The sequence below is a fragment of the Prorops nasuta genome, unplaced genomic scaffold (genome assembly GCF_024137725.1).
Source record: "Prorops nasuta isolate Cenicafe-Biocafe unplaced genomic scaffold, Cenicafe_Pnas_1.2 PNAS00004, whole genome shotgun sequence".
Lineage (NCBI taxonomy): Eukaryota > Metazoa > Arthropoda > Insecta > Hymenoptera > Bethylidae > Prorops > Prorops nasuta.
The window spans coordinates 115,384-142,501 of record NW_027116801.1 but is presented as its reverse complement, the minus strand read 5'-3'; the positions used below and the strand labels follow the sequence as shown (position 1 = coordinate 142,501).

The 27,118-nt window shown below is 38.5% G+C and overlaps 1 protein-coding gene across 1 annotated transcript in view; it reads right to left on the bottom strand.

Moving 5' to 3' along the window:
- Positions 1-27,118, bottom strand: part of LOC136772678 (alkaline phosphatase-like) — a 143,102-nt gene that overhangs the window by 93,717 nt on the left and 22,267 nt on the right. The window contains exon 3 of the mRNA XM_066725805.1: positions 16,636-16,886. Within this exon, the coding sequence (XP_066581902.1) occupies positions 16,636-16,886 (251 nt within the window). The remainder of the gene's footprint in view (positions 1-16,635; positions 16,887-27,118) is intronic.

Genomic DNA, 27,118 nt, shown 5'->3' with positions numbered 1-27,118 from the left:
GTGACTTTTCCACACATTTTTTCCAACAATACTCGATTACTCTAGCAATAATCTCGTTCGTTATAACATTGCTTTGCTATAAATTCTAATAAAAGAACCCCTGTGTCAAATATGACTTTTGAATAAACTTGAAATAATTTCATCTATATATCGATCATTCAAACAACAGAAATACATGATTAAAATCATTATAATAGCAGGGGTAAGAATTATTATTGAACTATACGTACTACCGAATGGAATTTTATTCAACGTGTGTCGTGGGGCACGAGTTATTCTTCGGAAGAGCGAGAGGTCTATTTTCAAATAATGCGATAACTGCATGCGCGAAAATAAAAATCCGACGCTTCTCTCTTCTTTTCTTTCGTACGCTAGTTTCAAATTTCTGTCAAGAAGCAGCTTTAAAGCCGGATTCTTAAAATTTAATTTTCGTGCCAAGTACGCGCGCGGCCCACATTTCCCGCAAAAAGAGCCATAGACTTTTCAGAGCGAGATATCATAATGTAAAGCTTCGCGGTAAATTTCAACAGAATAACAGGAGACCGTGAGCCGTAAGCTTAATTCTACACCGGGGAGAAAAGTGTCATTCCGTTTTTATTACACGTAAAATGATTACTCGTACCCCATTCTTTATGTAGATACAAGCCACGATGGAAATAAAGGTACAGCGTGGTATCTCTATCACATATATTGAAAGCCATTGTTTCATTAGACCTGCACGTTTGTGATATTGAAAAAAATGCATCATAAATAATTCCCCTCTGAACAAATTTATTTGAAACCCATATTCAATAGTTTTCCTTGATTATATAATACTGCAATAATGTTAAAATAATCAAAATGGTCGTAAATTAAATTATTTTATAAATACTGAATAATGTAAAACAGTGGTTGGTATTAATTACTAATATAGCTCTGGTATTACCTACGAGGTTAAAATAAAAAATAAAGCTGTTAACGAGATTCAGATGAAACATTCGCATATTTTCTTGAAATAATAACATGAAATGAATTTATCATGGGACGTGCATATAGTAAGCATACGGTAAATAAATGATATGATGCCACTATTAATTATCATAACTCTCTTGTACAGCCATGACGTGGTTAACAAAAAAGTTTCAACTTTTTAATTTGCAATAAACCGAGAAGCAATTCATGGAAAAATTTCTATTTTGCCCAGCATACTGCTAGCAAAATTAGATCATTCAATTTGCAAATATTTTACGTAGTCGAACCAAGAGTAGCGTTAAAGTTGATTAAAGTAATTAAAGCAAAGTTTGATTTGCGTTAGTTGTTTAAATTTACTGTGAAATTGCTTTATTAAAAATGTTTTAGACTCGTTCAATTGATGGATTGGACGAACAGTCGTACGAAGTACACTTTCTCCAGCGTCTTGATTCCCTCCACCTCTCTCTCTCTCTCTCTCTCTCTCTCTCTCTCTTCCCTTTCAAATATCTCCAAAGTCTCGAGTGACCTAGGAGTATCGTTTGCCTTTTGAAGAAATAATCCATTGTGTGTATTCCTCTGTGGGGTACTTAACAAAAATCATGCACGAAATCCTTTACCGCAAACTATCTTGGTTATTAATGACCCCACCAGTTTTATCAATCTTCCCATGTGCAGCTCGATAAATTCCTGCTAAAAATTATATCAATGCATCCATCACTTCCTCAATACCATCCTTCGCATGTTCCACTCTCTCTCTCTCTCTCTCTCTCTCTCTCTCTCTCTCTCTCTCTCTCTCTCTCTCTCTCTCTCTCTCTCTCTCTCTCTCTCTCTCTCTTACCACAAATAAATAATATTAGCACATTACAACCATAAGCGAACCAATCAAATTCAGGCGTAAAGCGAAAGGATGAAATTCATTTGAGAGGATAAAAGTGATAAAATTGGAGAAAATAAGAATGGAATTGAGCTGAATTTGAGTAAAACGTAAATTTTCCATTGAAACGATAAGATTAAAAAGTTAGGGGGATAAGAAGTGGGATAACGGAAAGTGGCTATTCTTTCTCCACTTCTGTTTCGTAAAAATGTAAATGCACGTAACTTCAGATACCTTATCCGCAACTGTTTCATCATTCCCCTATCTCGAGTAACACTTTTATACTCGCTAACGCTATTTTCCTTCGCTTTTCATGCGGGCTAGCGAGAAACTTATAATCCGTTAAATATTCCACTCGTCAAAGAACCATAAAAAGTGATAAAATTCGATCATGTATGTAATGAATTTCCTGGTTTTACATCAACGCTCGCACAATTTCCATCAAACACGTGCACGTATATACAATGACCTTTTTACGGAATCCTATATATATATATATATATTCATACGTAATCAAGTTCCTTTTCGTAATTTTATAAACGAGAAATTAATACATATAATATTTAAGCTCGATCATCCCGATCATATTTTCTCTCGTCGAATAGATTTAATTCTTATATAAGGATGCTCCTAAATGGAATTTACACGGTCGTCCAACGTGACACACAGGGTTTTTCTACTGAGAGAATATAATCTCGCTTCGATACTCTTGAATTCAATGGGCCTGCGGTTCATCTACATTCATGGGACATTATTGATTGGAAGTAGAGAAGGGTGCAATAATTTATTTACTTAAAGTTTCGCGGAGATCTGTATTCTATAAAGATGATTATTGGGATCGATTAAAACTCCATATTGGGAGGAGTTACTGGGGGAGAGGAGAGGGTTTAATGAAATTTCAGCGTATTTAGGCGAAATGTATGATCCAATGGGGCAGGTGACTGTAATAGGGGAGTGTCGGTAGCACGTGCATTACGAGCTTGTAACTTAACCAACTGGAAACTACATTGATGAAAATTTACGACGTGTTCTGGTCATTCTGTATGAATGACGATGCCACCAGAGTGAAGGGATATTCTATAGTTACAGCGAAAATCATCTGTAATTTCAGCACACATTCAGCAAGCCTGCAAATACATTACTTTCACTTATTTCTCTATAAATCTCTTGTGTGAAACGGCCTCTGCTCTTCTTGCTTGTTTATCGTTTCTTTGCATTTCTTTTATCCTTCATTTAATTTCCTTTATCTCTGTCCCATATCTTTTTATTACAAGAACGAAAAAATACGAGGAGCATTGAAATCCGTGTCGTTAAGCTCGGCAATACTTGTCTCGCGAAGGGGGTGTTATTAATGATGGCTGAAATTACTCGGCTGTTGGGAGGGTCTTTAATGACTTTTGCTACTTATTTCGACATTATGTCAGCAATCTGGCCAGAGTTTTAAATCCTGCGAATAGTGCTCCTTGTGGTAAAATGCGAATTTTACGAATGCCGATGAGCTATATCATGGCCCTTTTGCATTTAAATTTCTCGCTCTCTAAAAAAAAGAAAAGAAAAACTTATCACTGACGACACGCGGGAAGCCACGAATTCAATCGAAAATTCATTCGAGGAATTTTTCACCCAAATTTTCACGCTTTACTCGCGCAAATTCACAGAGAGTTTCTTCGGAGAAAAATTTGCTCGTGGAGAAATGTACCGAGAGTTCGTACATGTGCGTATTATACACAATGTGTATGTGTATATGGAGTAGGACGCAAACACGAACACACATTTATACGCGTTCATGAGTGCAGTATACGTATATATAGAAGGAGATCCAAGAAAGATATACCAGTACGGACAAAGATAGGAGGGGCTGATTCACGACGAGTGCAAGACATCTTGAGAATTTTCTGAAGGAAGCGAGCTGCGATTTTTTAGTTGCTGATGGTACCGGCAATTTACGACGCAACTGCCGTTCATAGCAGGAAACTGCGTTTTAGAGAGCTCCTTTTCCGCACACTTACCCCTTTGATGTGCTTCCACCCATCCCATTCCTTATTCCTACAGTTTTTCTCTCCTTGTCATTTTTCTCCCGAGACTCCCCACCCCTTCATTAAAGCTCCACCTAAATTAATTGTTAATTCCACCACCACCCCCCCCCCCCCCATCTCCCTCTTTCTCGTACCAACCAGTTTATCCACAATTTGTCCAAGCCTGTTTATAATTAATATCCAAGCTTCTATTTGCCACAACAATAAAGCTATTACCTCGGTAATTACCGAAACCTACACAACAAGTTTTGCGACACGACGGTGTATTAATTAATCAGCCTCGTCGATAAAACTTATATACAACAGGGTCGTTAATTAATTATCAAACAGCCGTCGGTGCTATGACCGTGCGATATAGTCAAGTATTTGACGTTACTTGGTGCAAAAAGCGATTAGCGTCTATATCGGTTGAACAAACATTAAAATCGCTTCGCTTTTTCGTTTTGGAGTAGATGAAAGGGGGAGGGGAGCTCTGACGGTGCAGGCAATTATTTCTCCATGCAGTTCGAGAGCGAGAGAGTGAGAGGGAGGGGAGGGGGGGGGGGGCAGAAAAATTCGTACAAGTCCCGCGGCAGATTTCCGGAAGGAAATCGTATGGAGAGTGATTCCAAATGAATTATTCTCACGAGGGAAAGGGCTGATTTCGTCTGACAGCCCAAGTTGGCGTTTTTTTCCTGCTACTTCTCTCCGGCTGCCATCCTTTCCCTTCCCAGCTATCACGCCTTTTTTTACTACGGGCAGTAAAAGCTTCGTTACAAAGTGAGTCTCGTATCTGGGTTCGCGTCGAATGCAAAAGAGTACGCTCCTCGTTATTTATACGCCTGCATTTACATGGATATTGTCACTTGGCCGGAAGATTAATGTTAGCCTGATACCAAAAAGTAAAAGGGCACTTGCACTCATGCATGTAAAATCCTTAGCAAAAAACTCCCTTCCCTCTACCTGCCTCCAATTACGCGCGATAAATTTCATCAAAAATTGCAGTAACGATATTCTTAATTAATTCCCACCGTCCAGAATTATTCTCGCAAAATGGAAAAGTTCGTTATTGCTGGCGTAACAAATTGCTGGTTTTTTCCAGTAATTTGTTTTAGGAATAAACAATGGAAACAGAGCTTTTTCATAAATGCAACAATATTGGGGGTGCTAGCCGGTGGTTTTGGTTGTTTCGCCCCAACTAAAAGGGCTGAGTTTTTTTTTTTTTCGTTTTCAGAAATGCGGACTTTTTAACGTATTGCAAATGCTTGTTGGCTGGCTTATGGAGTACACCGAGTGGCTCGTGTAGTTTGCCGAGTGTGTAAAAAGCTCCGTCGAGTGGAGAAGCGGTCCATTTTATTTCGAGAAATTACGCTGGTCGAAGATAAATAAGCGTAATTCAGGGATTTGCTCTACTGTTTGCCACGGGGGTCACTGGGATATATATATATATATATAGATAATTGGAGTCTCTGATTCTGCTAAACGTGTGCACAAATCGTATCCAAGCGGTGCATGTATCGGTGTAAAACTCTTGGAACCGTGTTCGCCATTTATCTTGCGACTGATAATTCGTGACAGGAAGAAATTAAAGTACATAGGGTGCTGAGCCACGAACACACATTTTACGCTTATCATATAATGTATGCATTGGTGATCTTATCTGCCTCGCTGGCTAATTATAATCCAAGCACTTTATTTTATATCACCATTATTCATACGAAGGGCTCCACGTATAAAAAGCTCGCGAGCCACTCGCTTCTATAATAGTTGGCATCAATTTTTAACGTCCCTTAATAACATAATTAGGTCTGATTGATTTTCATGTGTAACCCCACTCAATTTTTAGATTTCTTACTTTTCCTTCCCAATAGTTCAGGCTATAATGTTCTACTTACTTTTTTTTACACGAGTTTTCGTAACAACCAAAAGAAACATTTTCGATTTTAACTATAAAAAAATCAATAGGCACTTAGCATTCATCCATTATTTTACGTATTGGCTGTATATGCAAATTAAATGCAAATACGGTAATTCTGGTTCGAATTTTACTGTGAAGTTAATACGGGAAAGTTCTGATAGGATATATAATTCGTGTTGGGAATATTGATTGATGAAAATGGTATTATGTGAGATAATACAAAAGAGGACACGAAAAGTTAAAAATCCTACAGATTATTTGTTTTTTTGTTTTGTTTTGTTTTTTCTTCTTTTCGTAAGCTACTTCAGTTTGTTTCAATAAAGTTCGGGTGAAATCCTCGCCCATCCTTGAAAAAAGACAAAGTATCTCGTATATGTAGCGAGAATACAGTCGATAAATTTTCGGTCGGTCCAAGGGAAGATATAGGGTAGAGAGGGTGTGTATAAAGCTCAGGTGAAAATATTGAAAAAAAAAGAAAAAAGTAGATTATTTGGAGCCGGGTATCAGGATATCCTGACAAATTCCAATTTTTTCGAACGAGGAAGAAATATTAGCACAGCTTACTCATAGGTAAAGCTTTCAAGACTGTATTGCGAGTGTCCGCGAAATCTCAAGTTTGACAAGTAGAAATGCACCTTCCAAGCTCCAAGATGGTCCTTTCACTCGAACAACTTCTCACACTTCGTTTTGCTTGGTTCCGTCGTATACTCTGGGATATACGTTTGGACCCCATGAACCAACACCGGCACTACCATCCCCTCGATTCTCCATCGAAACTTCCATACAAATGTAAACTTTCCTTTGTACCGCTCGACAAACACTCGAAATATTGTTACGTCTCATCCATTTTTGGACGAACCGATTCAAATCTAATAGTAAACCTCGAACCTCCATTTATTTATTATTCCAACCCTTGTCAACTCGAAACTTGACGAAACATCATTTTCTTCGCTATATATATATATATATATATATATATATATCTTAGCAGCAAAACGATAAACCGATTATACTTTCTCAAACTTTTTCATCGCTTTAAATAACGTAGAATAAATAATGTTGCATTTTTTTGTCTACCCTGCAGAATAATGATTTTTTTACTATAGATATTAATGATTCTGTGTATTTCGGTGAAAAAGGCCAGAGAGCCATTGCAGCAAAAGCAAAAATGAATATCTGATAAACATTTTAACATATTAAGCATTTATTCGCGATGGCCTTTCTAATTTATAGGCACGATGTAATTATCACAATTATCGTAATAATCCCATTGCAACAATAATGCGAGAACCTTAATAAATGTTAATAGTGTTATACATTAGTGTACCCTGAAATATTTGTGGATTTCAGTAGTTTATATCAATGATATTTCGTTCCTGCTGGGTTAGCCAGTGGTAGCGGCCGAATGATAGACCGATGAATCTGGAAACCGTTGCAAACATTTGTCTGGATTTCTGCCAGATTCCGAGCGACTCGTTGATTTGTATATCGACATAGTTATTTACTATCAGTGCTTCTCAATTAATTACAATTAAATCGCCAATTGAACCAAAAAGCAACCACCGTAATCTCTTCTTTATCCATAAAATATAGTACTTTCGACGCCAAAATCATGATTGTCCATTGAATAAAATTAAGTAGAAAAAATATCACTTTTCGAGAATCACTGGGTAAGCAGTGCATCGAAAATTGCATTAGACGTGATTTAATTTTAACGCAGAAAGGGTTGGTTAATTTGCTCCTCTTTAGAAATTCGTAGGATCTGGTTTTCACGTGAAAAGGCATATCCTGCGATAAATGAAACTATTAAATGGGAACAAAGCACGAGGGGTAGCTTACTTCTAGTCATTTAACTCAATGTCAAACGCAGTAAGTTTTTAGGGGTACGGAAAGCACCGTCAAACAAATGGCTCCGACTAAAACGGAAAAACCCCCTGATTACTCGACCCAAATCCACTTGTGCATAAAAATATTCAATGCACACTTTCCCCAAAACAATACATTTTACAGCTTGGTACATCCGCCACGCTACTCTCATTGGCCACAATCCAAAGCTCCCCTGGCCACCCTGTCAGCGTCATTTCTACTTCCCTTGACTTCTTCCACTTTCAACCGCGTCATAAAAACACCGAAAAACACGGGACAGAAATTTAACAAAGGGGTACACAGAGTTATGCTAAGCTAATTAAATGAAATCTTGATTGTTTAAAGGGATGAGAAAAAAAAAGAAAACAAAAGAAAACAAAAAAAAAGTTGAGTCTCCTGTGATATTCAGCAAAAGTGAGGAACGTGGAAATGTTGCAAGGTAGCTGATCGAATTCTTGGCGTTCCAGGCTGTTTACGAGTGCCAGTAATTCGCAAGTAATCGTGTGGAGAGGTCCCTCCAGGAGTACTTTGAAAGCACCGCGCCAACATTTGGAGTAGCGATTGAAAGGCGTGGAAGTGAGAGGATTGCTTGTCGACGGAGAGGGGGTGAGCGATAAGGATGGCCAAGGGAGAGCGGAGAGAGGTTTGCTTGGCGAAGTAGCAACAACATTTGTGCACGTGAGAATGGGCTAAACACGTAGATAGTTTCACTTATCGACTCAGCGAGCATGTAACCTCTGCCTGGGGACATGGAAACTGATGAGAAGGGCGAACGTGGCTGAACCGTCCCCTCGGGAGGCGCACTAAGGTCCATGACAAAGGCCCGATGGACTAAGGAAAAGGATATAAAAGGAGTCCGATGCCCGCTACCCATGGCCATACTAAAACAAACCCTGATGACCGCTCGGCTAACGCCTCGACATCATTATTTCTACTCCAATTGCACCTTCCGTGATACTTTTACTCCGTAAACAAAAGTAGAAATATCAATTTATCCTTCTATCCAATTAGCAAGGGAATTCTATCCAGAAGCTCCTCTAATTGTTACATAGCGCTGTCGCCGGACCAAATTCATTTTTCTCTACTTGTACGTTTAGAGGGAATTTGCGAGGTCTGATAAGACTTTAATTGATTGGGGAATAATTTGAGTCGCGAAAGAACTCCACTCTGGGTCTAAGCAAAGGGATTTCTAGCTTTGGTACAAGGATAAGCTTCTCCTGCACGATTGATCGTCCTTCGAGGGAGCTATACTCTTTTGTGGATAAGCAGATGTCCCTGAAAGCTTCCCGAGTCAATATTGAGAGCCACTGGTAGCGAGCAACTCCCTCGGACAATCCATTTCATTGATTGAAACCGTGATTGAAACCGTTCGTTTCCGTTTACGAGAGGTACCGGTGAAACATTATTTACCGGAAGTCGCACACTTTCCCTTTAAGTCAACCGTGGATTTATATCCTTAGCTGTAAAGCATTCGAAACATACCCATTTCTCTTTGCTAATTGCGCTACTCGTAGACCTTCGTCTAAGTCTTTTCTTTTTCACATCCGAAGACTCTGAACAAACAAAAACCTCAGGATATTAACCCTTAATTTCGGACCTGCCGCGGTCTGTCACATGTGTCTACACACTTTTCTATTGAGCAAAAGCTTCATTAGAGCTGAGTGTGCGCATTTGTGAACGCACACACATCTGCCCTACTCTCTTTCTTTTCTTTGGAGCGCGGGGGTTCCGAAAAGTAGTACGATAAATCGAGTAACGTTTTTATGCGATAACCAAAAAGAAGTAGTGAAAAGTTATACAACTTCTTGCGAAGGGTTAATTCACTTTGCTATATAAGGAATAGGATATTTTTTCTTATCGCACTGTATTATTTTGTTAAGGGGTTAGACGTAAAGCTTCTTTTCTTTGGTGTATCAAAATGGAGCCTAATGTATTTCGGGCTCTGCCCGAATTGATACTGAGGAAAGGTGAAAGGAGATGAAGGAGGAGGTGGGGGGTGGGGGGTGTGAAGAGGTGTAACATGGTAAATCGAAGTAGCAGAGCTTATAAATTCGACAATGGGCGAACTGCAATCTCCAGGGGGAGAAAGCTCATGAATTGTCGATTGCGGTAAACTTGCAAAAGTAATTTTCGCAAGAGAAATTCGGTTTTATACATCTTCCTCGGGTAAAGTTCGGCTTGTGGAGCGTTGATCGTGTCGGGCTTGGGGGTAAACCGCGATCGCACGTCCAGGAAAACGCAGAACAATCTATTGTCCAGAACAGAGGACGTCCCGTGGGGCTACCAGATTCATTCTTTCAAACAGATAATAATGTTTATCCCCCTTTGATAAAGTTTCGCCTAATGTCAAAAACAAATTTTCCAAATTCGTCCGTTTAATGATCATTATTTCCACTGACATTTTGTATAAATTCTAATAAACATCACTTTGGTTGCCTGCACTATTTATTTATACCTATAAACATGTAATTTAATCACGGCTAATTATAATAAACTGGTCTGATTCGAAAGGTATGTTACTACTGGTCTACGTACAATAATTTATACTAAAATTTGACAAATTTTAGTTGGATGTTTATCATGAAATATTGTGTACGTGTATCGGCTCTCTCTCTCTCTCTCTCTCTCTATATAGTATATATATATATATATATATATATATATCATTCGACATTATTGGGGGAAAAAAGAGACGATGGGTAATCTCGCTTTTCTAAAATTGCTTTATTTTAACGATAGCTCTATATTTAGCTAACGAGAATCGTGTTTGTCGTCGTGAATTTATCATCGGGTGATTAGAGCAATACTACGAAAAGTGGAGTAAAACATTTGCAAAGAAAATACACGGATTTCTTTGTCAGAGTCTGCTCATTAAAAGTGTAATTGCCAGTATAGAGGGGATGATGCGCTGCATGCGGGAACAACGAGGCTGGGACTTTAGAAAGTTTTAATTACATTGGTCAAACATTTATTATTCTTGTATCGCATCAGTCGCCCTGTTAGATCTCAGAGGTCTAGCATCCACACAAACTCCTTTCTTCTTCGAAGGTATTTTTTTGTCACATTTCCCAATGCAAATTATTTTAATCCTGAAGCATTAATGTCATGGACATGGCTCTACTGATTTTTCATCTATTTTTTCGAGTAGAACTTTTCGCGAGGTGAATATACTGCATGTGAAATATTTTCATAAATATAGGTTGGTAAAATTATATTGAATCATTATACCTATATATGTATATAGCATATAAAGAATAGAAGCATAGCTTTTTCATGAATAAATATTGGACCGAATGGCTAAGTTTCCAAGCTTATTGACATAATCGATCGTTGGCACACAAGATTGCTGTACTCTGCATATGCTAACAGTGTAACGCATCTGGTATGCGAGAGACTATAATGCCTATCTGTAAGCCCGTCTATCTCAAATAGCAACAAGCCTCCATTGTGATTTCTAGACAAGGATATTTGCAGAATGGCTCACCTATGGTTAGAATCTAACGTATATCAACGCTCGCGCGCATACCTTCTCTATCACCATTTCTTGTCAAACTCTAACATGAATTGCTTCGAAACTCTTTCCCCAACGCTCAGCTCCATTTCTTTCACAGCTTATAAAAACAATTAAGCAATACCCGTAATATATAGTTTCTCGCCTCTATTCGCATATAAACTAAAATTCTTCCTTCTTTGCAATGTTTTTTTATTCTTCAAGATGAGCGGCGGTTGTACTGGAAGCTCTTGGGTATTTTGTTTTGTTTTTCACAGGAAAAATTTCAATCGAAGAAAGGAGAAATATTTTCAGGATGCCAGCATGAAGCTTTCACGAACTTCACAATACAGAGTTACTGCCTCTCACTCGATTTTTCATGCTTCGACTGGCTCGACAAAGCATTCGAAAGCACGAAAAACTTTGGTTCGCGTGGCACGCGATTCACCGGCATCGTCTCAGCAGGAAAATTCTCGTGATAAGCAAACGCCACCCAGAGCGATGACTCGTGAAAAGCTCCAAAGGGAGCTTATAAACCACCGAAACTTGCACTATTCACCTTCCAGCATTCGATATTTATCGCTCGGTGAAATTCTTCGTCGAATTCTGCCAGGAATTATTCAGGCACCATAAAGCACAATTCATAACCCCCCTCCATATACGCCGAATACCTCGTTTCAATTTTTCTCGACCTAAAAAGAAGAAAGGCCATATTCGATCCGATCAAACTTGGATCGAGGAATGGAGAACAAAGATTCCTTATATATTTAAACATATATTTATTACCTGCACGATATTATAGCTTATATATATATATATATATATATAGACTTGAGATTGTGTCTCAGGGATGAAAAAAGAGAGACATTCCTCGGTGTTTCGATTAATCGAGGGATGGTAATAATTTCTATGGAATTCTTCGAGGAGTCGTTGGGGTGATGATAAGTGAAACGAGTGAAGCATTATGTGGTACCCATCGGTCGATAGTAGGGGGGAGAGGTGGTGGTGGTAGAAGTGAGATCGGTACGCGGTGTATCATATCCCTCGCTCGCATATCCCGAGGACGTTGGTTAGCGCCGAACAGAAGGAGAGGCGAATGGATAGCTGTGAATTTCTCGAGTTTCCGCATCATCCGGGTCGTTATTATTTTAATATCTGCCCGGGGAGCCGCGAAAACTTGGCCAGATCTGCCAAGGTGACGAATTCATGAATATAAAACAGTTGCGTCATTCAATTTTATGACGACCGTCTGGTGCTAACCCTGAAATGCATAGCACTCGAGTATATTACGTAATGTATGCGAGTGAAGGGGTGCGCGCCCCGAACGGTGGTGGAAGGAAAGAGAAGGAGAAGGGCGGAAAGTAAGAAACGTGCAAAACTATATGAGGAAGAAAGAAAAGAGATAGTCTCGAAAGAAGAAATGAAAAGGTAGGAGAAAGTGAGACGCATAGCCCGAGGCTCGATATTTAATAAAGAGAGAAGTCCTCCTCGAATTTACCATAACATAAAAAATAGCTGAGGTTCCCCGAGGCAAAACTGCTCTCTTCGTGGTATTTGGCAGGTGTAGCCGTGAAAACGTACCTCCCACACTTGAAATTCGCTTGAACAACGACGCTCTCCCGGTCAATTTTCTCTCTCGCTGACTACCCGATTTTTACCCCCGGCTACCCCAATCTGCCCCAATTAGCCCCTACTTGTCCCGCTGCCAATGTTGTATCAACGCGCACCCTAGCTCCTCCCCCCCAGTTTTCACTTCGCTCTCCGATAACACGCTGTACCTCGCCCATACCCAATTCCACTTGTATAATATCAAATTCAATTATCAAATAATAAATCGGTTTTACTATAATTACAAATAAACATTCAATTGGTAATACGAAAATGTGTTAATTCCATTTCGTTGGACCTTGACGATCCTAAATATTGTCGGGATAGCTGGAAAAGCTCATCGACCAAACGTACAAGCACCAGCATTTGTTTAGCCAACTAATTTAACGAGAAATGTTTTACAGTTAAATTTTAAGAGAATAATTTGCAGAAACTATAACGCATGTTTGGTAATTGTTCAGCTGGAGTATACAGATTATTTGTTGATCCTTCGTCTCTCCCTCTCTCTGCGAATCAAAAGGATGAGTAAGCAGGTAGTGGAGAAAGGAGGTTAGATAGAGGTAAAATATGTTCTTGTTGGAACGTAATGGCTATGTTTGGGAAAAACCGTAAAGAAGAGCCATCGAGTCTGCGGATGATGGTGCTTGGAAGATGAGCATAAAAAAAATCAGACAAACTGTCGTAAAAAGCGTAGTATAAGATGAACGCTGCGATATTTTTTTAATTTTTATGCATTTGTAAGGAAATAAAATGATGTCTTGTCCTTTGGGTAGCTTCGGCTAGGTAGGGTTTAATGAAAAAAGAAAAGTCTTTCTTGAAGAATTTTAAGGCCGGGTACCACCGTGCTGCAGTATATTTAGGGACAGAAACGATAAGAATTTTGCTTAATAATAGCGATGGGCGTTCCGTCGAGTCAGGGCGTAGATGAAAAAAATGAAGAGGTGAGAAATGCAGTTGCTTAGCACTTTCAGTACGAACGACGTGCCATGCATGTCACGGTGATTTTGTTTTCCTTGCCGGTGGCCTGTTACATGCGCGGCACGTCCCCGGCATATTTCACTCTCGCAGACATTGCATGCAACTGCAGCTACCCTCCAAGAAACGCAAAACACAAATGTATATATATATATATATATAAATATAGTCATAAGGATATCCACGAGTGTATCTGTGCCTGTACGTGCGACACACCTACGATCTCATCTATCCGTGAGCGTTGCAAACAACGTGCGCACCTGTACACTTGTAGGTTATGTTCGTCTTAGCTGCTGGCTACAGGGCGTTTCTACACGAGAAAGGTTATATTAGTCTGCGAATATTCGTATTGCGTGTATCGAGCAACATTGAGAAAAGAAAAATAGAAGAGTCACTTCTGTTTCAAGCTCTGACGAATTGTACTCCGGATATCGCTTTCTGTTCAAGCTTTATACGTTTATTCAAAAAAGTAGATGGACGCCTACAGGTTTATACTCCGAGTGTCGCAATGATAGCAGTAGAAAAGGCTGGAATGTGTTAAACAAGAAACGAATAAGTTATGTAAAAATAAAAAAAGTTACTCGACCTGTACAAGTTTTACACATTTGCAGGTTATGTTTGGTTCCCGCGCATGAGCCACAAAGATTCAGTTCGCGCACACACACACACACACACACACACACACACACACTACATTCGCGTAAATACCAAGACCATCACGAATGTAAACAGATACAAAGTGGTACGGCTTATTAGTTTGGGCTGGAGCTAGAGGCACGTGCCACTGGCAAATGAATAAACGGACAGAAATTAATAAAACCCCGGAAGTGAATCTAGCGTTCGACAAAACGTACCGGTGACATACGGGGACATTCCTGTTTTTACGATTTTGTAATCAGCACAAACTTGCAGGATATCTTACTGCGGCTTACGTGCCTGGGAATAGAAATGATTTCCGGATTGGTCTCGACAAGGAAACCTGGAAAATGAGGAATAAAGTAACACTGATACGGCCACACTTTCAGGAAATTCATAGCTCTATCCTCCAGAGACTTTAACGATAAATCGTTTCTTTAAATAAAGCTTGAGAAGCCGGAGCAAGACAGAGTTGTCTGAAGAACGGGAGAGGGTGGGGCATCTTTCGTGTGACTACAAATAATATATATATACATATATAAACAAGTTATTATACTCATGGAGAAAATGACTAATTATTCAACGGTTATAGCTGATCCATTAAAAAAAATTATAATTTTTGTGTATCTAGGATTTCAAAGAGTGCTACTTATTAATTTCGATTAATTTTAAAACAATAGAAGCGCTCTGATATTATTCTCTTTGACCTTTTTCTCGTATAATAGCTAGAGCATCTCTAAAGGCGTTTTATCGCTACTGTGCTTAAGCTTTAATCTCTGGTAGCCGTGATACGATACCAGCTTCGATCACCAGTGAATTATTCAGGCCTCTTAATCACTCAGGTCGGCTCTGTGAGTTAAGCCATGTTTAGGGTAAATTCGAAGAAAGGTTAAAGAGGGAAAAGGGGGTAAAGGTATCTAGCAGCACTCGTAAATAATTAAGCTTATTTAAAGGAGATCCTTTTATTCCACTATAAATCCCCTCACAGTTTCCTTACCGTCTCTCTCTCTCTCTCTCTCTCTCTCTCTACTCCCTTTTAACAAGATTATTTGGGATTATTCCCGCATGGTATACAGGTACAGAATCATCGAAATTGGTCTCGTATAATAATTAAGCTCACCCGATCAATGGAAATAATATTTATTTTTGTGCGTTAACTTGCAAAACTCTTAGATGTACTATCGTAGAAACGCCCTTGGCAATAATTAGATTTACCATCGCTTTTCCTTCTATTCTCTACGAGGAGAAAAAATTTCAATCTCGCTGGCCGAGCAGTGCGAGTAGCTAATTACGCGATGTTTAATTGGATTTGACGGTAAAAATAGGGGTTTACTGTAAGAACGAGGAGAGAGATAATAGAAATCGTACAACTACGGTAGGTATCGTAAAAAAATTGACGAGGCAAACCAGAGTCACGTAGTCTCTGAGGGATAAAGTTGATGAGGTCGTTGCGATGGGGTTGGGGAGTGGAGGGATTAAAAATGGTACCTTCCCTTCAGTCTATTTTAAGCAGAACATGCTTGCCATCGTATCACAAGGTAATAAGCTCTGGGTTATATCGGAGTCCTTGAAGACCTCGAAAGGACCCGTCGTAGGGAGGAAGGAGGAGGCGCGGGGGTGGGGGGGGGGGGGGAGGAACTTTCAGGCAGCCCCTGAATCCTTCGGACAGGCCTGTATACATACGAGAATCAGAGGGGGAGGGATTCAGCCCTCTAGCGAAAGGATGAACCAAGAAAATAAGGGCAGAGTGGTATTTTAATGTATAAAATTCTAGGAAACAAGCAGAGGAATGAAGAGCAAAAGGGGAAGGATCGAAATGAGAAAATAACAACAAGTAACAGGATTAGGACGAGAAATAAGAGGGTCATGGGGTAAGGGCAGGAGGAGCCGGAGTAAAATGTGGAGAATAAAGTAAAGAGAGGGCAAATACAGGAATTAGGAAGTGAAAGATGAAGAAGAGAAAAGGGAAGGGCGTGAAATATATATAAAAGGGAATGGAGAGGAATGAGGAGATAAGAAACGGACGAGAGAGAGAGAGAGATGGATACGCAGAGGCGAAGGGGCATGCTTGGATACTAAGTAAGTGGAAATGGAAAAAGTCGTACTTTGATGAAAGGGAATGAAAATAGAGTTAAGAATGAGAAAGAAGAGTGCACTTTGGTAAAACCTGATGTCAAAGTTGAATTATATAGAGCATGGAATGGATACGGAGAAGTCGTAGCTGCGTATAAAAAATAAATAGAGATGGTGAAAAAAGAATGTATATATATATATATATATATATGAGGAAAAGGTTGCTTACCCTTGCTAAGGCAACTGCGGGGAACTCGTCCCAGGCGAGTTGAGCTTCTTCCCCAGTCTTTCCATGACGTTGGCCGGATAGTATTCTCGCTGCCGTTAGGGTAGTCATACCCATGCCGTCTCCGACGAAAAGGACAATGTTCCTTGCTTCTCCTGTCGGAGGTGTTGGCACACCATTGCCAGACATCATCGTTCCTGCACGAATTCGAGACTCGATTGAACGAGTTGCTGACGCGTACCATATTTCCCTCTCTGTAAATAATATTGTTTCTCAGAGTTATAAATTCATATATTTCTTCTTAATATATATAACACAATAAATGACATTTAATAAACCTCTTACCGTCTGCCTAATTTTTACCGTATTTATGGAGAACATACATATATTCAAGTAGAAAGCAATGAAATTAAGCAGACGGTTATAGAGAATTTGGCGTAATGCATTGACAGGATGCAACGCGCGATGGCACCTCTTACGTTAATGATGTAATATCATTGAAGCTGTGTATGGCCATTTTCCAGCGAAAGTCGGATATCCGAATTTCGTGAGAATAATGGTGGTCGAGAGGAATTGTAACGTAGGGGATTGGTCCAAGAGCCCTTAGCTATGTAGGGTTGGCATCGCGCGAGGGGATTCGATTTTAAGGAGACGGGCAGCTAGCGGAGACGAACGATAGTTTCCATACAACTGCTACCGTTGAAGCTTCGGCTATTAGGGATATATAGGTATACACTGCAAGCTGCCGGCCGCTAATGGCCAAGTTCAAGCTACAGCATAGCCAACCTATAACCTAGCTTCCATACCACCCAATGTTAACGTACAGATTGCTTATCTCCCTAGATAAGGCCTAACCTCATCCCCTTGTCATCCAATCGACGCAATCAACCCTTGCTATATACTAATATTTTATCAATAATCCATTAGGCCATTGAGTATAATATCCACCAAACCTACATCCAATACTTCATTTCAAGTACAATGTTATATGCATATACAAACACATTTGCAATATTACAAACTTTTTCAGTGTAATATCGTATATTAAATATTTGTTTTATAATCAACACAGAAATTTTGATAACACACTGCACTTTAATGTAAATTTAAAGCGAAATTAAACTACTTGCAAAAACTATCCTTTACAAATGCACTACATCGATTTCCAGTATAACACTGTTCGCATGTTCTCGTGTAGTTTTCGTGATATTGGAGAAGCGAAAAAATGCTCTGCATTAAATTTAAGTGAAAATTCAAGTTATTTTAATTTTTATGATGCTTCGAGTTTACTTTAGAGACCTTTGGTAGATGGGGAAATTTCTGTGGTCGAAGAAAGGATCTTAAGTAAGTCGAGTGATTATTTCAATTGATAATGAAAAAGAGAAGACTGAAAGTGAGAAAAGAAATGGGAAAAGGTCGAAGACGTGGTTAAGCAAGCGAATTATTAGTAAGTTTGATAGTACTGATAAGAGTCGTTGAAAAATGAACAGTTGAGGATAAAAGTATAAAAGCGAACCGTCGTCGAAAGGCTCCTGTGGGATCGGGTAACTTTAAGAAAGTACAATACTTATCCCGAGAGAACTTCCATAAGATCAGATAAAAGATTTTAATAGAGAAATCTCCCGTGTTATTCTGGCTTGAATTAAGCTTTTAATATGAAGCTTAAGCACGTAGTCACGGATAATATTTAACGTGCATTATTATTCCAAGAGAGCTGTACAAATACTGGCAAGTCTGTCATTTAACGCGAAACTTTGTCAGGATTTCGTCGAACTTCTCTTTAATTAATCTTCTACTTCACTCTCTTGATCCTAACTTTACTCACAAACACTCCACGCAATAAATTACAAAATTTACTAAAAGTATTTGGGATTGTCTGAGAATATTCTGGACGAATCACTTACGAGTAGAAGGATCGTCTTTTGCAGTAAGAGTAGAAAAATTCTTTCGAGATTTTCGGCTGAATATTCAAGAGAGTACGTAGCACTGGCATCAATTTTATAGAATGCAATCTCGACTGACAGTCGGTCGAAGATAACAGAAATAGAGGACTGACGAAACGTATATATACAGGGTGTAACGAAACGACCGCCTTTTCTCGTAACTGGAGGTTCGGGGTGACCATCCAAATGCACGTGTAAAATTTTGTTCGAATCGTTCAAGGGGTTTAAAAGTTATTTCCATTTAAAACTCACCCTTTTTCGGTCCTTTTCGAACGTCTTTAACTGTGCATAATAAAGTGGAGAAAGTGAAAAAACAATTGACGAACACCCCACTAGAATGTAAAAATTATCGATCGCGCGCGATAATACATTTGCTATTTATTTCATTAATTTGGCTATTAGATTAATTTTAAAAATAGCAAAATCCTTTTCATTACAATTCCAAATCAATTCAATACAAGTATCATTGACTGAATTGATGGAAAGAGGGAGAAGATAGAATGAAAAGGAAAGTATCAAAAGCTAAGATGTCACGCGACTGCACTGATAATTTAATAGGAAACACATCAAGGCATTTTCTTTCTACAAACGAAGGTAAAAAGAATTATTTAAAATCAATTCATTGATGATAGAAAAAATTAAACTTACCCATTATTGTTCTCCAAGTTCCTTTACACCGAAGTTTTTGAAAAAGCTTCAAACTGGCTCCTCGATGATTTCCAGAATGCACACTTTCATTGATTTTGCACTTAAGAACTCGCGAATTTAAGCAAATTAGGTGTTAACCTACGTTTCTTCAAAACACCGGTTAATTTGACACTTTTTGAACTGTTTGAAGTAGGCTGAAAAGAGAGACACAGAGAGATAGAATAATCAATAATTCGTTTCGACCACTCTTAATCACCCTACTTCAAACAGTTCAAAAGTGTCAAATTCTCCAGTGTTTTGAAGAAACGTAGGTTAATACCTAATTTGTTTAAATTCACAAGTGTTTAAATGCAAAATCAGTGATAGTGTGCTTTCTGGAAATCATCGAGGAGCCAGTTTGAAGCTTTTTCAAAAACTTCGATTTAAAGGAACTTGCAGAACATTTAATGGGTGAGTTTAGTTTTCTCCTTCATCAATGTATTGATTTTGAATCATTCCCTTTAGCTTCGTTAGTAGAAAGAGAATGCCCTCATGCATTGTCTATTAAGTTATCATTGCGCTCGCGCGATATCTTAGCTTTTGATACTTTCCTTTACATTGCGTCAACTCGCTCTTTCCAACAAATCAGTCAATGATGCTTGTACTGAATTGAATTGGAATTGTAATATAAAGGATTTTGTTATTTTTAAAATTAATCTAATAGCCAGATTAAAGAATTAAATAGCAAAAGTATTACCGCACGCGATCGATAATTTTTACATTCTAGCTGGGTGCTCATCAATTGTTTTTCACTTTCTCCACTTTCCATTATGCAGTTAAAGTCGTTCGAAAAGGACTGAAAAAGGGTGATTTTTAAATAGAAATAACTTTTAAACCTCTTGAACGATTCGAACGAAATTTTACACGTGCACTCAGTTTGTCACCCCGAACCTCCAGTTACGAGAAAAGGCGGTCGTTTCGTTACACCCTGTATATATAGACATCGGAAGCGAGGCGACAATTATTGATACAAATCATTAAGCCACTCTGTTTCACGGATCATTTACGGAATTATACTCTATCAATTTCCCGCGTCGAGTGCAGATTCAAGGAAATAAACACCGTTCAACTATTCCACCGTAACTATTAACGTAAATTTATGGTATCTCGTTGTGCATTACGATTACCCATTATCCTGCGTTAAACAATTTGCATTACAAATAAGAAGCTTTCGCTTATAATGCAAATTAATATATTTTTTGCAGCCTCGATCATTCCGTCAAGCGGTACTGCTGATATTGGTTTTCGTAAGTGAAGTCATTGACTTGTATCACTGAATTTTTATCTTTACTGCTCACTGAAAGAATTTCGATCAAACGATTCTGGATGGGTGAGATGGAGCTTTTATTTACATATCATAGCAGTTTAAAGTTCTTATTGGTAGCTTCCGTGGATCAGGGTAGACCAAATCCGCTTTGTGGTGAATTGCCAAGATCCTGACTTCTTGGCATAATTTACGCTCTAGCCGTATTAGAGCACCTTGCAGGCGTTACCGCACGTGTTACTGCCGACAGACCCGTATAGTTTGCGATGAAAACCTTATGTTAGCTTCGCGCGAACCCCCGACACATGCTCATTGCTGACCTCTTTTTCTTTTATATTCAATAAAAATTGAATTAAAAATTGTGCAGAAAAAATGTGCTCGAGTAAAGAAGTCTATACGCTCGAGAAATGTATACACTTTTATCTAGCTTTTTCACACACAGCGAGGAGAGATCGAGTTAAGCGACACGGTCGAGCAAAGGTTCAAAACTTTACCAAATCTCTCGCGATTAATTAATTTTACATGCCAAATTTATTTTCTGGTAGATGGTGGAAAGGGGGAGGGGTCCTGTGTTTCACTTTGCTGTACGTTACAGCGAAGGAATGCAATATTCATATTCGCGAGACTTATCCGTGAGTGAACTTGGGAGAAGTATAGAGGCTGGAAGCGCGCATAAGACGGGGAAAGGAGGGCGCGGGGGGGGGGGGGGGGGGGGGGGTTATATATCTATATAGGAATTTCATGCCGCGGCTTACGATATTTCCTGCATTATCGCAAATCAAGCCGAGTCATATCAGACCAACTTTCTTGGGAGTCCGTTTAAAGCTTTCCGGATCTTACCAAAGAGTTGCTCGAATATTGTTATCGCTTATTACCGACGCCTTACGCTTTTTTCGCCCGTAATTACCGGCATGACTTTTAATTAGTTTATCCATCCAAGCGTAAATCTTAACTTCGCACAAGATCCGACAGTATAACGAGGATAAAAGTTTAACCAAAGAATTACCATATGAGTGGAAGAAAACCTCGTTGAGATCCTTCAGGCATAAAATATCCGCTAGTTTACGATGTGAATTATACTTAAATTTTACTACGGTCTAAACAATTATTCATAAGCTCAAAACCTCGTTTGCGCACATAGGAAACTCCATATAAGATCTTGTTGTTTTTACACGAATCCGAAACTATTTCGAGAGGGAAGGTCTGATTTATTTTGGGGGCATAAAGGTAGTTTGGGCGCGCGCCATACATTTATACCTCCATATATACATATACATATAGGGGCGTTACTGCATGGATTACTTACGAGGAATGTAATTCTTTATTTCTTACATCAGAGAGAAAATACACGCAACGAGTATTGGAGAATTGGAGTGAAATGTTGAAATATACTCTAATATAGGTTCACTTATGCGTGTGACGACAAAAAACTTTGAGGATTGCTAAAGATGTCGAATGTTTGCCAGCACTTTTATACTATACACGAAATCGAAAATGAGTTTCTGGAACTTTAGAACGAGCCAATAACAGATATCCCAAGTAGCTAAATATTGAATTTATATTAATAACTAGTAGTAAAAGTCTGGATTTGATCGGACTTGTAAAAAGTTACGCCACGAGAATTTCTGAATTTTACGATAAGTAGAGGAAATAGATTTTGGTCAAGCGTCATCAATTTCTCGAATTACGACTAGATGGTTGATAAAGCTAGAGTTGCTAGCACAAAAATAGTTTGAGTAGCTAAGCAAATGAATGAAAATATGTAAAAAGCAGCTGGCTTCTGACGTTAATCGTAATTAAAAAGTTACGCGTGCATGTGGAAAACTTGTGAATAAATACAATTTAAAGAATAGCGCGAACGGTTCTAAGGGTATAAGCCATGCATCTCATTTTGTTTACAAAAGCGTTTCGGCATTGTGCAGAGGTGGGCGTTGCATATTTATAACTTTTATATAACGGTGGCGTTTTGTTTTCGAGAGAGAGAGAGAGGGAGAAACAAAAAAACAAACAAAAAAAGAACCAGGTGCGGCCGAAGCTTTCGCACCAACTGCAAATATTGCTCTCCCTGACTCGCCACTTCTTATATTTGTAATTTAGATAGTAAGTTTTTTCCCGCGCAAATTAAGGCACATACGCGATCCAGTTAATTTGCAAAATGCTCGAGGGAATGAAGATACACACATGGAAGCATCCGAGCCACTAGAAAACTAAACTGAAAGGATAGCTCTACGTGCTAAACGAGTTAATGTAACTCGTATTAGCCGCTGAAAAGTAATATTAATGCAACAAAAGAGCAATTAAATGTCTAATAATAAATTCGATAATTTAAGTAGAAAATGTTGTAACAGTAATCATTTCAATGATTTGTCGCGCAAATACGGGAGAAAAGTTGTTTGCTAAAAATCGAGAGTTGGAGGGTCTAAAAACGATCGAGGAAAATGTTCTACAAGATCTGGTGGAGTAGTTCCGAGAAACTAAAACGTTGCTGTTACATGTGATTTGGGAAAATAAAAAAAAATTTTTGAAAACGCAAGTTTTACCTCGGCAAAAATAGCACCGGCTTCACGAATCACACGACGAAAACGTTTTTCAATCTAGCAGTTTTTGGAGCATCTTTGAGCAAGTACAAGGAAGGGAGCTGTGTTAATGCGCAAAGAAAAATGTGAAGGGTGGAAAAAGTTGAGCCTTTAATTAGTCGTGTTGCAAAAAGTTTTCCCCATAGTGGCATCGGGTCGAGCAAACTTGCAGGCACGAACTTTGGGGAAACTCAATTTTCTTGGGTGTTAACAAAGAAATAAAGTAAGAATTGAGCTGGGGAAGGGTTGGGGGAGGGGAGGGGAGAATGGGCTGGGGGAACAAAGGGACGCGCGCGAGACCTGCGGCCTGGTCTACACCTTGAAATTTATGACAGCCTATATATATATATATATATATATATATATATATATAAGAATGATTTGAGAAAAATCGTGTGAAACTTTGAGAAATAAGCTAAATCTAATTTTCTTAGGCCATAAACTGCTTTCTCCTCATTAATGCCATTATTAAATAAAAAAATTATTTTTAATTAGAATCTCGATATGGTTTTTACAATAAATTGTGTTATATCGAAGCTCTGGATAAAACTAGCTCGTAGACTGATCGAGCGAAGCTCGCAGAGAAAAGAAGAATAGGGAAAAACTGTGGAGAAGCATTATTCGAGCAAGTTACAATGAAACACGTGCTCGCAGTTTTCCAGTCGAGGCAAAGTTGAATGAAAGCGTTATTTAAAGTTAAATTGCATTAAGCGTCGGTCGTCCTGGTAGTGGACCGGATGCGCGCTCGAATTGAGATTAATATCAGATTTCAGTTATGAAGCGATTGGAACGCGCGAAAGAACAGTAATTCGCGAAAATGTTCGCTTCACCGAGGCCCAGGCCGTTACTTTTTTGTCCCACAAACTTTTCGACTCGTTTGTAACGCCGACCATTCACGTACCTTGCACTCATGTATAAAAAAGCTCGAATTTTACATGTGAAACGACGCGATAGCTTTAAATGGACTGCATCGTCCAAACGAAAGCAGGCCTCTGAAAAATTCGTCGCTGGAAAACTGCAATTTTTAATTGCATAGCCGCAATCTTATATAAAAAATAAAATCAACATTATCGGGCTATATCGTTAGCTTAATCTATTAATTTCACCATCTAGTTCTTTCGATACGAATAGCGAAAAGGGAAGAAAAAAACGAGCGGAAATCAATCACGAACAGTGTATATATATATATATATATATATATATAGTTGTGATAAATCAAGTTTCATCCCCGCAATTATCGATGGGGCGACGACGGTGGAATATAAAGTTTTAGGAAATTGAGTTGGTAGATTGTCTTCTCCAAGTAGTTATGGCCCTCTTATTGGTCCAACATTTGTGGACGAGACGTTACTGTTTATGACGCGGATCGCTCCTGCATGCATGTAACCGGAATTCTCGTGGTTTATGCTCCCTGAAATTAATGCGCGTTCCGCGCTTACGAAATAAAAGTCAAGGGTGATAAAGTTTCGCGAATCGATGGTGTCTCGTCGTTTCGCCATGTCTTAATTATACATTACACATTTTAATATGGCGATAAATTAACCATATTAATAGATTCACAAAGAAAAACCACACAATCGAGCAAATTTCCCATCTTAAACGATCGTTCCTTTCTTTCCTCCGGCCCTTATTCTATCTATATCAACATTATATATGTAGGATCTTCTATTTTTTAATAATAAACAATAAATCCTTCAAGTACAATATTTTACTTTGAATATGTAAAGTACAGAATGTGCGTTGTGCATATAACCTAATAATTCTCATTGCTACTGACTACTTCGTCGAATAACCAAGGTACAATTGAAAAATATTACTACTACGCTACCGCGAGATTCGGCCCGGAGTCGCCTGGCTGTCCGCACACGCTTGTCGACCATTCGCATATTTGAGCACGCGCATCTCCTATCGGCTCCTTTATTGACATCCAATCATATCCTTCGTAGCAACAACTGTTAGTATCGGTAACGCTCTCTGATTCGTATTGTTATTAGTCGAAAATAGCGCGACAACCCAAACTCTTATATAAAAGCAAAACAAAATAAATAAAACGCTTCAATCCTAATACATACATTATACATATTTTCTGCTTTCAATCGAAATTTTTATTCTTATTGAAAGTTACATATATACCTATATAGCTATATCGTTTCCTCAAAGGGTCCACTGAACATTCCAGAGTGCCTTTTAAGATTTTCGAGTTGCAGCAGCTAGGTTACTGTTGCAACGAATTCGAGTGAACTCTCACCTGAGAGGTAGCGCGATTTATGTACATTATTCTACGCTGAAGTTGGGTGCCGATAAAGCTGCATAAACCGCGACGTCTGATAAGCAAGCACGGCACAGTAGCAGAGAGAGAGAGAGAGAGAGAGAGAGAGAGAAAACGGGCAGTAAAGTCAAAACGTGACCGGGCGATATCGCCCATAGAATGAAACGCGAAATGTTGCTGAAAAAAAGCATTAGGAGCAATAGCAAAAAAGAAAATTCTCCGTGCAACACTTTTTCTCACCTTCTCCATATCAATTATTCAAGAGAGCTCTCATCATGGCAAATATACCTATATATAGAGGGAGGAAAGATTAAATTTTCTTTCGATAGGAAACTATAATGGCTAACAATTGTATAAGAAACAAAGAAAAAAGAACGAGGCACGGGGATTATAATTTAGCTTTGACGGCTCTCTCTAGCAGCAGATAATTTCTAAATTGGATTTTATTAAAGCGAGAGTTTTTTGATTTACACACTAATTTTCTGGTGGTTGAAGCATTAGTGGAGACTACTCTACTACTCTGCTGCTTGATTTAGTAAACGCGCATTATTCTCGATTTGAGGTGGCGTTAGCGCGGAGAGTCTCGTGGCGTCTGTTAAGTTCAGGCATGTCTGAAAATAGACGGTGCTATCTAGTCATAAATTCGAGACGTGACCGTCCTTTTCGCCTCCACAACAAATCCTGGATTAAAACAATCCCATCCGCCTCGGGACTAGAAATTCCCGAAAAACCCTTATCTACCGACCCTAACAAAAAATAATTAAACTACACTTACCTAATTTCCTCCCTTCAGCCATAGCAGAAATTATTGCAATTTAAGGTAGTTCGTGTGGAACATGAAACTCTACAGTCAGCTACACCAGTCGGACAGGCTTTAATTTTCAGAGAAATAAAATTCTCTTGCGTACTTTTATAATCGATGATAAAGATATTCAAAAGCAGTTAACGAGAAACAAAAGGAAAATGAAACATTTGAACGGTATATTATATGGCATCCAATGGAATGTGTTATAATCTCATACGTAAAAAAGTGGTTATACAGTACACATGTACTATAGAGGGGCCGGATTAAAGCAAAGATTACAATTTTCCACGCAATATTGAAGAATTACTCTGATACGAAGCAAGTTTTTCGAGTTTTACATAGCACCAAATCCTACAGATTCTAAAATAGTAATTATTATTGCAGTGCAGAATGGTCAAATTTACCGCACACGAGAAAAACAAAAAAATAAGAGAGGTGAAAATTGTGTTCCTTGAATCGCGAAATGACAATTATTGCCTGTTTCAAAGAAAATTTTAGTAAATTTACTGATTTCACACTGTAATACTTATTATTTACCCAATCTTGCAGTATGTAAAATCGAAATATTGGCATCTCGCAATCGAGTGCACTTTCTGCTATATGTCATCATGGTAATTCTTACGGTTTACTCTTCTCTATCTATTCTTGTGCATCTTATTATTTTATTATAGTCAGTTCAATGCAAATTTACCATTTTAGCTCGAGTTTGATTTATAAAAAGCCACAGTTTAATCATAAAAGTATATTCCATAAATTCACTACTTTAATTTATCAAAAATATGATAAACGTAGTTTTAAATCCGATTTCTTTTTTACAAAAAGATAGCAAGCTAATTAAAAGAGATTGGATTTTAACTTGGTCTCTACAGTTGAATTAAAAGAAATTGAACTGATGAATTTATAGATTATATGCTTACGAATAAAATAGCTCGCCGTAAATAA